This window comes from Eremomyces bilateralis (genome assembly GCF_010015585.1).
Source record: "Eremomyces bilateralis CBS 781.70 unplaced genomic scaffold P152scaffold_18, whole genome shotgun sequence".
NCBI classification, from domain to species: domain Eukaryota; kingdom Fungi; phylum Ascomycota; class Dothideomycetes; order Eremomycetales; family Eremomycetaceae; genus Eremomyces; species Eremomyces bilateralis.
In genome coordinates, this window is record NW_022985084.1 from 474735 (window position 1) to 489026 (window position 14292).

Here is a 14292-nt window from a genome sequence, read left to right on the forward strand (position 1 = left end):
TTACCATGAGTACCCACGTATGGCTGCAGCTGCCAGAGATTATTTGGCTATACCAGCATCTGGGGTATCAGTCGAAAGACTGTTCAGTGGGGGAAGAGATCTCTTAGGAGTGCGGAGGAGCTCAATGAGTGCAGAGACTATGAGGCGTCTTATGATGCTGCGAGATACATGGAAATAGCTTCAGAGATTTACGAATAATTACGAATAATTACGAATAATGCGAATATTATTCGTACGAATATTAGTAAGCGGAAATTCTAAATTTTATTCGTATTCGACTACGAATATTCGTACGAATATTCGTAATCGAATATTCGTGTCCAGCCCTAAACCAGTCTATAAATAATTAAATCCGACATGCATGATGAATCAGACCTGCTGAATCCACGACATCCATGATTCTGGAGTGATATTTGACTGGATTGCTGGTGGGATTGCTGCCCCGTTGTCGGGCAAGGATCTGGTGATCACGTGGTTGGTCCTTTGGACCTTAATCAGTCTGTCCTTACCATAGAAGAATCCTAACTTTATCGACTTTCCCTTAGTTACAATACAACAACCTTCCATAGTTTCGTGAATTCTTTGTATCACCATGTCAGGGGATCCAATGTCAGGTGATATATCCGATCCCCACTGTAGCCACATGCAATGCCCACATCTCATGTAAGTAGAGACTTTACCAGTCTGACGCCACACCATACGCCACATCTCGATGTCTGTGCAGCGCCACGTCCAGTCGGATTCGTGCAGGCGCCACCTTGTGAATTTTGTTCCAGGTCGGCGCCTTCCCGAACATGCAAGTGGCTATCACACTTGACATTTCCAACTTCAAGTGGATTCCAATTTCCATCCTATCACCAACTCCTCGTCTCCCACTCGACCGAACACCTTGAACACTTCATATCCTCCAACCTTCACTTTCTCAATCCCTCCATCAACCAGCAGCTAGCAGGTGTTGTGGTCATTCTGCTGTTCAGTCGCAACGGAATTACCGCCACTCGAACCCCATCTTCTCCTCCCGTCGTCTCCAAGATTGCCGGATCCTTCACTCGATTCATACCATATCATCATCGTTCGTTTGCCTCTGAATAGCCTTGGGATTGATCCACTGGCTCCGACATTCTCACCGACATCCACATCCGCCTTCGATCACTACTATGACTGAACTTGCCCCAGCCCCGACTCTGGGAGAGCCTCAGTCTCCCGTTCCTTTGGACACAATCCCGATCTCTCCGGCAGATGGCACTGGCGCATCAGACAAGGAGGAACAGGCATCGTCCGACCAGCCCGTCACCGTGTTCCATGATCCCAACAACTTCAACGTTAAGCATCCGTTGATGAACACCTGGACTCTATGGTTCACCAAGCCACCGAGCGGAAAGGTATGGCGTTCCGTTCTCTATTCACGGATTTTAAGGGGGTAAGAACTGACAGCAGCTAGGGCGATAACTGGAACGAGCTTCTCAAAGAGGTCATCACTTTCGGTTCGGTGGAAGAGTTTTGGGGAATCCACGTATGCGCTTTCCTAGCTTTCCCTTTCCTATCTTCTCGTGCTAATCGAACCGATGGATACAGAACAATATCACCGCGGTCTCCGAGCTCTCTCTCAAGTCCGATTACCATATGTTCAAAAAGGGCATTCGACCGGAATGGGAGGACCCCCAAAACAGGCATGGCGGCAAATGGGCGTTTCAATTCAAGGACAAGAAGGCCATCGACATCGACGCGTTGTGGCTGCATATGATGCTTGCTGCCATCGGCGAAACCCTTGAGGATGAAGGTGATAACGAGGTCATGGGCGTCGTTGTTAATGTCCGCAAAGTTTTCTACCGGATCGGTCTCTGGACTCGCACCGTCGGGAAGGCGACCACTAGCGGGGGAGAGAATGGATCGGGCGGGAAGACTCGAACCGCCGACCAGGGTAAGGATGTGCTGCTGAAAATCGGGCGACGGTTCAAGGGAGCATTGGACTTGAAGGATACCGACCAGGTCGAGTTCTCAGGCCACATGGACAGCGCTCATTCTGGCAGCACGCGAGCGAAGGCGAAGTTGGTGGTGTGATTGGGTCGCATCCCAGCGCACCATGTACCGAGAACGGCCTTGATTCTCACTTGTCGGACCGGCTCCTTTCGCATGCAGTTGTTTTGAACCGACATGCATGGTGGGGCGGTCTTTGGGTCGTATGGCCCTAGGGGAAAGGAAAAAACCTGGAGGTGAAAAAGTGGCCCTCCGAGGTTTTTATTGCAGTCATGAATCGTTCTTTCGCATGACCAAGGAATGGGAAGAGCCCGGCGTCAGGACACTATCATTCGACGGACAATGATGATAGAGGGTTGTTTTATCGAACCGATGGACATTGAAGGCAGGGATGGGATATGTGTCCAATATCTTAGCAAGGAGCATCAACATCATGGATAGATAGGTCTAATCCGGAGATATCTCTACCAGCATGGATTTCCCCTTGATGATTGATCCTGTGATACCCGGCGGCTCGGATCACGCGCCACACTTCTCAGTTCTCACATGCACGTTCAACGTAACAAGTAATAAATTAACAAGTAAGTTACGGATACTCCGTAACAAGTAATTACAAGTTGAATCAACCCGTGCACGTGCCCTCTCCTGCCAGGTGTGCCGTGTGCGGTGTGGCGTCTTATTACTACCACGACAGCCTAGCGCTTGCAATGCCCTATTTTGAAAGTTACGTACGCTCATCGGCTCCCGGTCCTGTCAAGTTAAGTTGGCATCTGACGTCCGAACGCGCAGCTCCATCGGGCCTCTCTTAATACTTTACCTCCATTTCATGTTTTCATGATATCAATTTTCACCCTGCCAACCCTCCAATATTCCCACACCCTCAATAACCTATCCTGTACGAGAGAGTTTGATCCTCTACCTACTCTATCCTACCATATCGCCAGCCATCGATTCCTAGATCATGGTGGTCGATACGGCCTATTATGACGCCTTGGGCGTTTCCCCCACCGCCACCGAGCTGGAAATCAAGAAAGCGTACCGAAAACGCGCCATACAGCTACATCCAGGTCGGTCAACTATGCACCATGGATTCTCCTCGAAGATTGCTAACATCGCCGCCTGTTAGACAAGAATCCCGATGACGAAACTGCCCATGAAAAGTTTCAAACTGTAGGCCGAATTCGCCGCCGTGCCTCTCTCCGTGCTTACCATGCATGTTCTAGATCGGTGAAGCCTACCAAGTTCTGAGCGACAAGGCTCTGCGAAGTCAATACGACAAGCATGGGAAAGAGGGCGCCATTCCGAGCGCGGGATTCGGTATGCCACCCAACATCCTAGTGATGGGTTTCAACTAAATATGAGATGCAGAGGATCCGGCCGAGTTCCTTACGATGATTTTTGGAGGCGATGCGTTTATGGATTGGTAAATGATGCTGGATACTCGTGACGGAAACCGGGCTAACTGGCTAGGATCGGCGAAATCTCCCTCATGAAAGACCTCCTGAAGACGATGGAGATATCTACAAAGGAGATGGAGGAAAATGAGGCCCGTGCCGCAGCAGAAGCAGAAGCAGAAGCGGCAGCTAGCGCAGGGAATGGTAAAGAGACGCCCGAGGCATCATCTTCCGCACCCCCACCGTACGTCGAAGTCGAATCCGCCGGAGATTCATATCCGCCCGAGAAACCGAAACCCGCCATGAAGGAGACAGCCACACCATCCCCAACACGCTCTGGCACGAGTACTCCCCGTCCCGCCGGTATACCCACGCGATTAGCCATCATGGGGAAGTCGGAGGAAGATGCCCGGCTGGATGCAGCCGGAGTCTCTGAAGCCGAGAAGGAGCTCCAGGCGAAAGAGAAGAAGAAGGGCGGATTGACGAGAGAGCAACGAGAGGAGTTGGCTGCATACGAGATGGAACGAAGAAAGATCCGAGAAGAGCGTGTCGACACTCTGGGAAAGAAGTTAACCGATAAAATCAGCCTGTGGACGGAAACAGATAAAGGGCCGGATGTTACTGCCGCTTTCAAGGAGAAGATCCACCTGGAGATTGAGAACCTAAAAATGGAGAGTTTCGGTTTGGAAATCTTGCACGCCATCGGCGCGACGTACCTCCAGAAATCAACCTCATTCCTAAAGAGTCAAAAGTTCCTGGGCATCTCCGGCTTCTTCTCTAGGCTCAAAGACAAGGGTACTCTAGCCAAAGAGACGTGGACCACCATCTCCACGGCCATCGATGCGCAGCATACCATGCAGGAAATGGTCCACCTGGAGGAGCGGGGCGGGGAGGACTGGACCGAGGAGAAAAAGGCCGAGTATGAGAGGAGGGTTACGGGGAAGGTTCTGGCCGCCGCATGGAGAGGAAGCAAATTGGAAGTCCAGAGTGTCTTACGGGAGGTGTGTGACCGAGTCTTGAACGACCCTTCTGTCCGACTAGAGAAGCGGATAGAAAGGGCGCACGCATTATCCATGGCCGGAGAGATGTTCGCAAAGGTACGTGTTCTTTCCTCTATCATCGATCCTGCCATCTGTCAACCGAGCCTAGGCTGACCCGAGGTTTTCAGGCTGCCCGAGACCCCGAAGAAGAAGGCGACTTCATGGCGTTCGAAATGCTCATGGCTGAGGCCGCGGCGAAAAAGGAGAAGACCAAGTCCGACAAGAAAAATAAGAAGAGTAAAAAGGACGAGTCGATGGCATCATCATCCACCCAACCTCCGGACTTTAAATAAAGCTAGCCACGGCAGCTATCATGCCCGAACCCGAAGCCGATGGTGTAATGGGCTTCAACGATCTGATCTTCTCGATCTGGCCTTAGGCGGACTTTTCACTCCGGCTACGTTGTGTAGCATTAGAATTGAGGAGCCGAGTGCACCTTGGGAGTTATCTACGACTAGATCCACTGACATGCGTTACATAGACACACTGGAACCACACCTGTTTGAACTCGCATGTTAAACTCATCTGTGATTAGTACTCAAAGTCATCCTGCTTACGGCATGTGCTCTGATCTGGTATGGCAAAGCAATTCCACCACTTTGGACAACATGACCAGGAGGAGTCGTCATTGTCGATTCAACGACTGTCTTTAGCTCGGGTCGTGATTAGGAGTGGCCACTATTTTCCCGTTTCCCAGGCCCATACTCCGGTTTGGATTATATTCAGTGAATATGAATTCAATTTCTAATAATTTCCGGATTTTTGGTTCTCCTCCGCATCTGAGACAAGCAGATCATGGCTTCCGATCTCACTGGCTGATCCGAAATCGCACAAGTCTTTTAAGGTTTATATTATTCCGGATACCCTCCCGCGACCAGCATGATTTGGACGACAGTAACAAGACGACAGAGAAGATGTAACAAAAGTAGGCTTCCTCGCTCTTCTCCGTGCCATGTTTGACTGCTGTTGCTTTCCTCTCAAGTTCGTACTAGCAAAATATGCCTTATGGTTGCATGGCATATTTACGGTCGACAGGTTCCGAACGGACGGCACGAAACGATCGGCGAGAAACATCTGACCGGAGCCTTTGTCGAGTGAGTTCATACATCATGGACGGATTTGAGCCAGCCGAGATTTGCACCTATCCAATTTTTAATGATCTCTTCGTCTACAATATGCCCCCGGACCTTCCCCGTCCCATCGCTCCCCTCCCTTTGCATAGCGGATGCCCGTGTTTGACCTAAGCAATGGCGGTGTTTGGGGACTTGATATTCAGCACTGATAGCAGATATCTTCACTCCATAGCAAGTCGAAATCAACTTCCATGTCACCGAATAACAATAAGATATTGAGTATGAGTCACTGGTGACTTGAAGTATGGTTTGTGATGGAAATAACTTTCGAGGCCATGCTACTTAACAAGACTTGACGACGTCCTCACATCGTACACATAGATCTTCCTGGGAATTTGCGACATGTCTCCAGCACCGCGGGCATTTTGCGCGGGGAGAAGGGTGTACTGAGACACGGCCTTGACAGCCAGCAAATTCGAACTTCTCCTCGAACTCCCAGGCCGTGATATTCTCCATTGGACGGTCTCCCTTGATAACTTGTACTTCGGACACTACCAGTACTGCTGCCAATTCGTCGGCAAAGCCATCCCCAAAACGCGTTTCACCACCTCCGGCGTTCTCAATATCGCTCAGGCTCTGCCAGATATCCGCAGCAGATTCCGAGAGATGGACGACCACACTTGTCTCTAAGCCGGAACCTATCAAGCCCTTCGATCTTGCCGCTTCTTGCGCAGTTTTTACGGCGGAACTTAGCGTCTTTAGAAGTGCAAACTGTTCGTCCAAGGACTGCGTTGCCACTAGACCCTCAACACTCTCCTTGCCAAGGCTCAGCATTAAACTGCTCGGTTCCCAAAGCCTTTGAAGTGGATGTTGAAGCTGCGGCTGCAAGTGAACGGGAGCATGCGCATATGTCTCTTCCACCAACAATGGGGTAATGGGACTGAGAATCTTCAACAACGCCTGGAAGATCTGGAAACACACGAATTGTGCAGCCATTCGGTCTTCCCCCCCTCCGGTGTAGAGTCTATCTTTTAATGCTTCGAAGTAGAAAGCGGACAGGTCTGTGTTAATGTAGTGGTTGAGTCTTTGTATGCCTCTGTGGAACTCGTACGATCGATAGTGAGCAACGATGTCTTGATATGTTCCCTCCAGCTGCACCATTGCCATTTGATCCATCCAGCGGAACTGGGCTACGTCTCGACCCTTCCACTCAGACGGTTGGTAATGGTTTAGCACCCCTAAAAGCCATTTCAGAGTGACTCGGGCTTTGTGGAGATTGCCCGACACGAGCTTCAGAAGGGTTTCCCCAAGAACTATATCCTTGGTATAATCGCTTCCGGCAACCCAAAGACGAAGAACATCAGGCCCAAGCGCGTCATATACTTGACCTTTTGCCCCATGGCTACCTTTGCCTTTCTTTTTCAAAGGAGGCAACAAAGAGCCATCCATGATCTGACTCGGAGCGACGACGTTTCCGATTGATTTGCTCATCTTGATGCCATGCTCATCCAAAGTGAAACCATGCGTGATCAAGGTTTTGAATGGTGCAACCACTGGTGCTGTCTGGGATGGAGATGAACTAGCATCATTCCGTAAAAGCTGCTCGGAAACGAAAGTGAGGAGGGACGATTGAAACCAGCCCCGATGCTGATCGGACCCTTCAAGGTAGACATCCGCCACTGGTGTGCTTGTGTCCTTCGCAAGTGTCATCCAGCTAGTACCGCTGTCAAACCACACATCCATCGTGTCCTTTCCTCGCTCGTAGGAACCAGACAAATTCGGAGGAATCCATGCTTGATCATCTTCTGCGTCAGTCCACCAACAGTCAACGCCACGCTGTCGCATGGTATCCAGGATGTGTTCTATCGTCCCTTCAGTCATTATCGGCTGACGATCCCCCTTATCGGTTCTGTAGAGGGCGGGAATCGGCACGCCCCATGATCTCTGCCGTGAGATACACCAATGGCTTCGCCCATTGACGAAACTCTCTAGGCGTGCTCTGCTTGACTCTGGTAGGAACTTTACGTTGGTTAAAGCTTGGATCGCGTGGGGCTTGATTTCCGCAACGTCGGCGAACCATTGCTCGGTGGCACGAATGATGAGCGGCTGCTTGGTTCGCCAATCGATAGGATACTTGTGAGTAATTTCGTGGGTCGCGAGAACACTGAGACTGCGAGAGGGATCTCCATTCTGTTCGGCTCGGAGGTAATCCAGGATCGCCACGGTCCCCTCTGTCTGTACAGGCTTTCCCGCAAGTGTCTCTGGGGAAGCCGGTAATGCCTCGGAAGTGAACCGCGCATAATCATCAACAGGGGCGAACGGCTCCAATCCCAAGTCGGCACACATGTTGTAGTCGTCCACGCCATGTCCGGGGGCCATATGGACCAGCCCTGACCCCGAGCTGGATGTGACAAAGTCCGCATGGACCACTTTCTGACGCTGATTTCTTTGCAGTGGATTGAGATATTCCACCTGACCGGCAATCTCCTTTCCAGAAATGGGACCTGCAATAATAGATACGCTCTCCGAATTCAGGATCGTCTGTAGGAACTCGACTCGGGTCGTGCACACCAAGTATTGGGGCAGTCCGGAGGATAGTTCAGAGCTTATCCTGGGCTCAACAACGTAGTAATCCAGAATATTGTTGACCGCAATGGCTTTGTTCGCAGGGAGAGTCCAAGGAGTTGTTGTCCAGACAAGAGCTCTCAATCGCGCTGGATCGACGCCCGGCATTTGAGATATCGTCGTCGGCAGGGAAACAATAGGATAGCCAATGAACGCCGCAGTGGATTTAAAATTGTCGTCATACTCAAGTTCTGCTTCAGCTAACGCTGTTCGCGATGATCCGGACCAGTACACTGGTTTCTTCGCCCGATAGATCAGCCTATTTCTGACCATGTTCTTGAATACTTGGAGCTGATTCAGTTCAAATTCAGCATCCAGAGTCTTGTAGGCATTGCCCCAGTCACCCATTACCGCCCACTCTTTGAACCCTCGCTTCTGCTCCTCGATTGTGTCCAGTGCAAATCGTCGGGCGGCATTGCGTATTTGGGGGGGATCCAGCCCAGATTTCTGCGCTTGTATAGCTTTGAGCTCAATCGGTAGGCCGTGACAATCCCATCCGGGGACATATTGGACTCGCTTGCCTTCACCGACTTGAAACCGACAGATGATATCCTTCAAAATCTTGTTCACGGCATGGCCAGCGTGAAGTCCACCGTTCGCATAAGGCGGCCCGTCGTGAAGAGTGAAGGAGGGCCTATCTACCTGAGCACCTTGCCAACTGTAGAACTCATCGGTGCAACGAGCTAGGTAGGGCGAAGGTAACGGCGGCCTCGCGGGAAGGGTGGATTTCGGAAGCTTGAGAGTTGCCGTCCATTGTGCTCGAAACGGCGAAGAGATTCTCATAATCCCTCTTGATTCATGACTATAACGAGCGAGCACGACTGTACGCGGACAAAGGCGCGTCAATAATTACGGCTGAGCAATAACGAACGTAAACTTCCTCAGCATAGGGTTTGGTCTGACGATATTGCTTCGAGATCAGGGCGATGGGAAATTTCAACGCGCTGTCACGTGAGTTGACTTCTCAGACGACGAGACCAGGCAATCTACCAAAAGGGGTGTCTTCTGCCAGGTTTGCTAAGGTAACTAGTTTGAATATCTCTAACTAATTATTCTGAATGATAGAGCATAAATGTAATTGTATTGTCCTACGGCCATTCTCCAAACGCCAGTCTACTAAACCTCAAATTTAGCTCAAAATACTGTCAGAGCACTAATAGACCCGTTCTTTAAGACTTCAAAGACCATTCCTGGAAAGCCAAACAACTCCGTATTCCCAAGACTCTGCTCCCCACGTAAAGCATCTTCCTCGGGTTGTCGCCATCTTGCGGTTGATGTGGAATCGGCACTCTCCTCCCACCCTCCAAGCAATTCGCAGCTACTACTCGGACTACCACCCCATCCGCGATTGAGGACCATCGGCCTTTGCTGAGAACCTTCCTCATCCGTATTGCTGTATGTCTCGTGGAAAACTTCCTTGAGTCGACCCGAAACATCGCCAAAAGGCATTTCGGAATTCAGTGGCTCCTTGTATTGGTTTGAAGGGACATGCTCCAGGGTCCACCTGCTCCTGCGGTGCCGGTTGAACGAGAAGGAGCCGGGGATGTTGGCATGAAAGATGATTTTTGATACCGTTAAGTGGTTCCCAGAGAAGGGACCATGACGTGAAATATTGCTAACTTCGTCCCGGGAGGGAGATGTCGGGGAAATCGGTGAGATGAACGTCGGCTTTGTCAGGAACACATCGAAGCCGTGTTGAAAGTAGTTGTAGAAGCATTCTGCAGATGCAGCCTCGTGGTCAGCGAGGTTCAAGTTACCATCGTCCTCCCTGTCGGAATCGTCGGTCTCGGTATGACTTGATGAGTGGTCGGTGTCCACCAGGTCCTCTTGATTCGGAGAGTCAAAGCCCTGAAAGGTGGTGTCCCCATGAGGTACTCCTCGATGAATCGAAAGACGATGGTCATTCTTGCGATAGATTGCATCCGGCGGGCCAAGCTCGGCTACCAAGTCCTGGGCCGTAGTCTCACTCAGAGTAATCGAAAAGGAGGGGCTCGACCGGCGCACAAGCTCAATTCGACCCTCCCCATAAATTTTGGCAAGTTCCACCTCGTCTGGAACCCCGTCTTTGGCACGGCTTGAGAGTGCAAGCGATCTTGGATTTGGAGGTATTTCGGTGTATAGAGTATCCCGAGCTTTGGGCCAGGATTCGCCATGAAAAATTGCCATCGAAGTTGATGGGGAAGTGGCTGAGCTGGAGAGAAGTGAAACAAAATCCACGGATGGCGACCACGCGGATGAGAGGAGGGGGAATGTAAAGGATAATCCAGGGTAGGATAGTATATATGTTCCTTTGTCAACATCGTTTGAGCAAGGATGAAGGTACTCGCCGGGAAAGGTCGGGCCTAGGAGGCGTTGGTAAACGTGTCGAAATGTTGGACCCGTCGCGGTTGATGTATAATCCACGTCTCCTGCAGAATCGGCAGGCTTGGTGACGTCGATCGACTTGTATGTAAGCTTAATTCTTGCGAAGTCAAGAACCTCGATCAGTCGAAGTCTCTGATCTGCCCCATCGAATCTTAGACGTAAACCATTTCGAGGAAGATCGATGACCACTGGAGTCCCCACTGGATCGGAGACAGAGTACGATAGATCAATCTTTGGGAATAGTTGTGGTTGTGCCTTGAGACGGGTTAAAATACTATGAAGGGAAACTCCGAGTGCTATGCAATCCAGTCAGTATGTGATGCATCCATTTCGGAATAATACGCACTGATAAATCCCAGAGAGCGGCCCGGGTGAACGGCAAAACCGGAGGTCATGTTGAAGAAGGTATCGTTAATCAAGTCGGCGTGATTGCCGCAGAGGTTTCTTTCGAGGATCCTATTCAACTAGCGAAGAATATAGAGATTGATAATGTGGTCGATAATGTGATGTTCTGGATGCCTTGAGAGAGACACGCGACGGTTCTAGCACCCTACTGCATGGGCATGCTTTGACTTGCAGCGACACTCTGTTCGGACATAAGAGAGTCGGCAGCGTAGTAGTAGGCTAACGGGCTTGGAGTGTTACCTATCCCCAGTGTTTCAGATAGGCAACAGAATGAGCCGAAACAAAAAAATCGCTATTGAAATTCCTCGTTGAGTAATCGGTCCTGACGCAGAGCATGACCAAGATATCAAAAAGCCGATGAGGATGGCAGATAAAGCATTTGCGACATTTGAGGAGTCACGGTGGTTACATTACACGTGTACAAGTAGATTTCTCCATCAACTGTCATGCACACTGCGATGTCTGACTCTTGTTCTGACAATGGGCTTTTGATGGGCCTCGTGATGTGACAGGGCTGGTTGTGCTCAGTGGGAGTTGAATGTTGATGTCAGTTGATAGCAAGGGGAAGTTCCCTTCTCTGGAGTCTACTCTCCAGGTTGTGACTAATCCCCTCACCCCTCCAGGCTCCAGCTCTGAAGTCTGAAGTGCTGATTCACGTGAGCAACAGCACCGCCTCAAATGCCGGTTCTGGAGCTCCCAGCCGGCCGGGACACTGTGGCTTGAAAGACTGTCACGTGTATCCCCCGCCCCACTTCGACCCATCCAATGAACGCGTGACTAGGACAGGGATTATCGACATGGATTATCGACATGGATGATTGTCGTGTCGTGGTCGCGTCGAACCTGGAGGCAGAATCTTGATCATTTCGTAATAGAGGGAAGAAAGTTGCTTCTAAGTTCTAGTAATCATCCTTCGTAAATGAGACGGATTGTTAGCTTTATGCTGCCCGATTGCTGCGGTTATATTTCTCCATCCAGTTCCCCTGAATTCGAAGACATTCCCCGTGCCTGAATCCGAAAACATGGCCCAGGACTATGTGGACTATCTTGCAGGATCGGTGCTGAATGACCGTCGACCGGTATGAGTCGAAGTTTTCCTGTGTGTGTCAACTGAAAGCTCATTGTGTAGGTGACATATCGTTCGCTGAGCCGAGCACTTAAAGTCCATGTCAACATTGCCAAGCAGTATGAGTTCAGTCCTATGTCTAGGAGTTCCTGCTGACATGCCGGTGTAGAATGCTATACGAGTTCCACAGAGCTCAGAATGGAAGACAGCCTGGATCGGTCCATGCCACATATCTAATTTCCGGACTGAGACGTATCGATGAGCCAGCGAAAACCAATGGCAGCCACCCTGATGGGGATGATGTGAAGATGGCGGACAGCTCCTTTGCGCACTCAGAGATGAGTGAAGGACCTTCTCAGCAGCCGGAGACGTTGGTAAAGGCTGTCCAGGTTATCCCGGAAGAGAAGCTCGAAGGTAAGCATGCCTCGGCGGGGAGACAATTCAAGGCAGGGGACTGAGCGAAGCTCTAGAGATTCAGGGGCTCTTCTCAACTATCAAAAGCCTGCATTTATACAGCCTGGAACCTAATCCAGTGAAGGTAAACATGTTATCCGAACTTGGTCATAACCGACTCATAAAATTAGGACCTTGATACCCTTTCGGACTGCAACAGGATAGCGAGGCAAAATGGCGAAGCTGAGGATCCTCTGACAAGCTGGAAGCAGTATGGTGTCATCCAAAACCCTCTGGCAATTGTAAGTCTATACGATTCATCCGAGACTATCGATACTGATAAATGAAGCGTCGAACGCGCCAGAATGCCCTATCATCGACCCCTTCAGCTGATAATCGGGAGAGACCTTCAGCTACTCCAAGATTGTCACAAGGCTCGGTGAAGGCGGGAGAAGGATCTAAACTCTCTTCCAACAGCACCAATTCCACCAGCACACCGAAGCCTCTGGCAACGAAATCCAAGCCAGCTCCGAAGACGGGTTCGTTAGGCTCCCTTGGGCGCGGAACTTCGAGTCTGTCTAAGGCTTTCGCGAAAGCCAAACCTAAAACTGTACCCGAACCGGTCAAAAAAACAGAAGATGGTACGTTATCAACGTGGTGGTATAGAATGAGTGACATTCTAACGGCTGTTTAGAGCCTATGATGGATGCGTCAGAAGAGGAAGACGATGAAGCCGTTCTGTTCGACGACCATGGCAAATCGAACGAAGATGCTATGAAAGAGCGAGCTGCACGCCAGGAGGCCCTACTCACGATGATGGAGGATGACGACGGTAAGAGTGGAGTGGCATTGAGCCAAAGTTGCGCTGATCCCTTCCTAGACAATGTCGAGATGCAGGACGCGAAACCGGAGGTTGACTCGCCTGCATCCGCTGCACCGATTGACTCGGCTGCCGAGTCCCAGCCAGAACAGCCAAGCACGGAAAGTCCTACGATGGAAGGAGGAAAGAAACGTAGTAGAAGACGGGTGACTAAGAAAGTGACATCCAAGGATGAGGAAGGATATCTTGGTATGTTATTGAACGGTTCAAAACTTTGATGGTGCTGATGGTTCCGGATAGTGACCAAAGAGGAGCAAGTATGGGAATCCTTCTCGGAGGACGAACCAGATCCTCCCAAGAAAACCAAGCAAGCGCCCGCTCCACCTTCAGCGAAAACAAAGAAGGGTGGCCCTAAAGCTGGACAGGGGAATATCACGTCATTCTTCAAGAAACAGTAGCTGGAGGCTACTGTGCATGCAATGGCGAACACAATTCAAGGCTTGTGAATGCAGCACCATCAATCTCATAGCGGGCATACGCATACGCTATACCTGACGATGGAGAGCTGTAGAAGATAGCCATAATAATGTATACAATCCTCGTACATTTGTCCCTTGAACTTTGAAATTGGATTATTTCATTGGGCCTTACTACGCAACCCCAATTCCCAAGAACTGACCCGGAACATTGCGTCCTGACTGTCCTGACTGTCCTGACTGTTCATACTGTTCAGGCTTCAGTTCCGTTGCAGCATTTGGTCTACTATGTACAGATGGGATCAAATCCGACATGGGTCTTCCCTGCACACTTGGATGGGTTTGATTGGTCAACAGACATTGGCTGACAACCATTGGTGGATGACCCTTGTAACATTGTCAGATCCAGGCTACAAGGCATCCAGGCACCCCTCACCGATCAACGACACCATCGAATCTTTTTTCTGATTTTCGGAGATTTTCTCGTTCCATTCCTCGTTCGCCGCTTGCTTTTCCCAATTGTGTCCTGCTATTCTGCCAAAAATCGTTCTCTCTTCTTTCATCATTGGCATTGATCTGGACAGAAACAGCACGATTGTGGGATCCATGTTGCTGCTCACGCTGTTTGCTCGCTCCAGATTACCATCACGGTAATTCCT

General features: G+C 50.3%; 4 protein-coding genes across 4 annotated transcripts; 3 read left to right on the forward strand and 1 right to left on the reverse strand.

Annotated features, from left to right (window-relative positions):
- The first annotated feature begins 933 nt into the window (after nucleotides 1-933).
- Nucleotides 934-2279, forward strand: P152DRAFT_100491 (eukaryotic translation initiation factor 4E). The gene is made up of 3 exons (XM_033673548.1): nucleotides 934-1382; nucleotides 1442-1513; nucleotides 1576-2279. The coding sequence occupies exons 1-3, from the start codon at nucleotides 1158-1160 to the stop codon at nucleotides 2059-2061; spliced, it is 783 nt and encodes a 260-aa protein (XP_033532129.1). The 5' UTR covers nucleotides 934-1157; the 3' UTR covers nucleotides 2062-2279.
- Nucleotides 2280-2827: 548 nt separating this feature from the next.
- Nucleotides 2828-4997, forward strand: P152DRAFT_100526 (DnaJ-domain-containing protein). Its single transcript, XM_033673549.1, has 6 exons — nucleotides 2828-3044; nucleotides 3104-3147; nucleotides 3201-3294; nucleotides 3340-3400; nucleotides 3448-4468; nucleotides 4540-4997. The coding sequence occupies exons 1-6, from the start codon at nucleotides 2939-2941 to the stop codon at nucleotides 4702-4704; spliced, it is 1491 nt and encodes a 496-aa protein (XP_033532130.1). The 5' UTR covers nucleotides 2828-2938; the 3' UTR covers nucleotides 4705-4997.
- A 678-nt stretch (nucleotides 4998-5675) lies between these two features.
- P152DRAFT_460639 (isoleucyl-tRNA synthetase) lies at nucleotides 5676-9002 on the reverse strand. The gene has a single exon (XM_033679958.1). It carries the CDS (start codon nucleotides 8890-8892, stop codon nucleotides 5827-5829), a length of 3066 nt encoding a protein of 1021 aa, XP_033532131.1. The 5' UTR covers nucleotides 8893-9002; the 3' UTR covers nucleotides 5676-5826.
- A 2750-nt stretch (nucleotides 9003-11752) lies between these two features.
- P152DRAFT_460641 (uncharacterized protein) lies at nucleotides 11753-13770 on the forward strand. The gene is made up of 9 exons (XM_033679959.1): nucleotides 11753-11957; nucleotides 12008-12063; nucleotides 12114-12358; nucleotides 12415-12482; nucleotides 12529-12639; nucleotides 12687-12978; nucleotides 13032-13169; nucleotides 13218-13406; nucleotides 13458-13770. Exons 1-9 carry the CDS (start codon nucleotides 11901-11903, stop codon nucleotides 13613-13615), a joined length of 1314 nt encoding a protein of 437 aa, XP_033532132.1. The 5' UTR covers nucleotides 11753-11900; the 3' UTR covers nucleotides 13616-13770.
- Nucleotides 13771-14292: the final 522 nt, after the last annotated feature.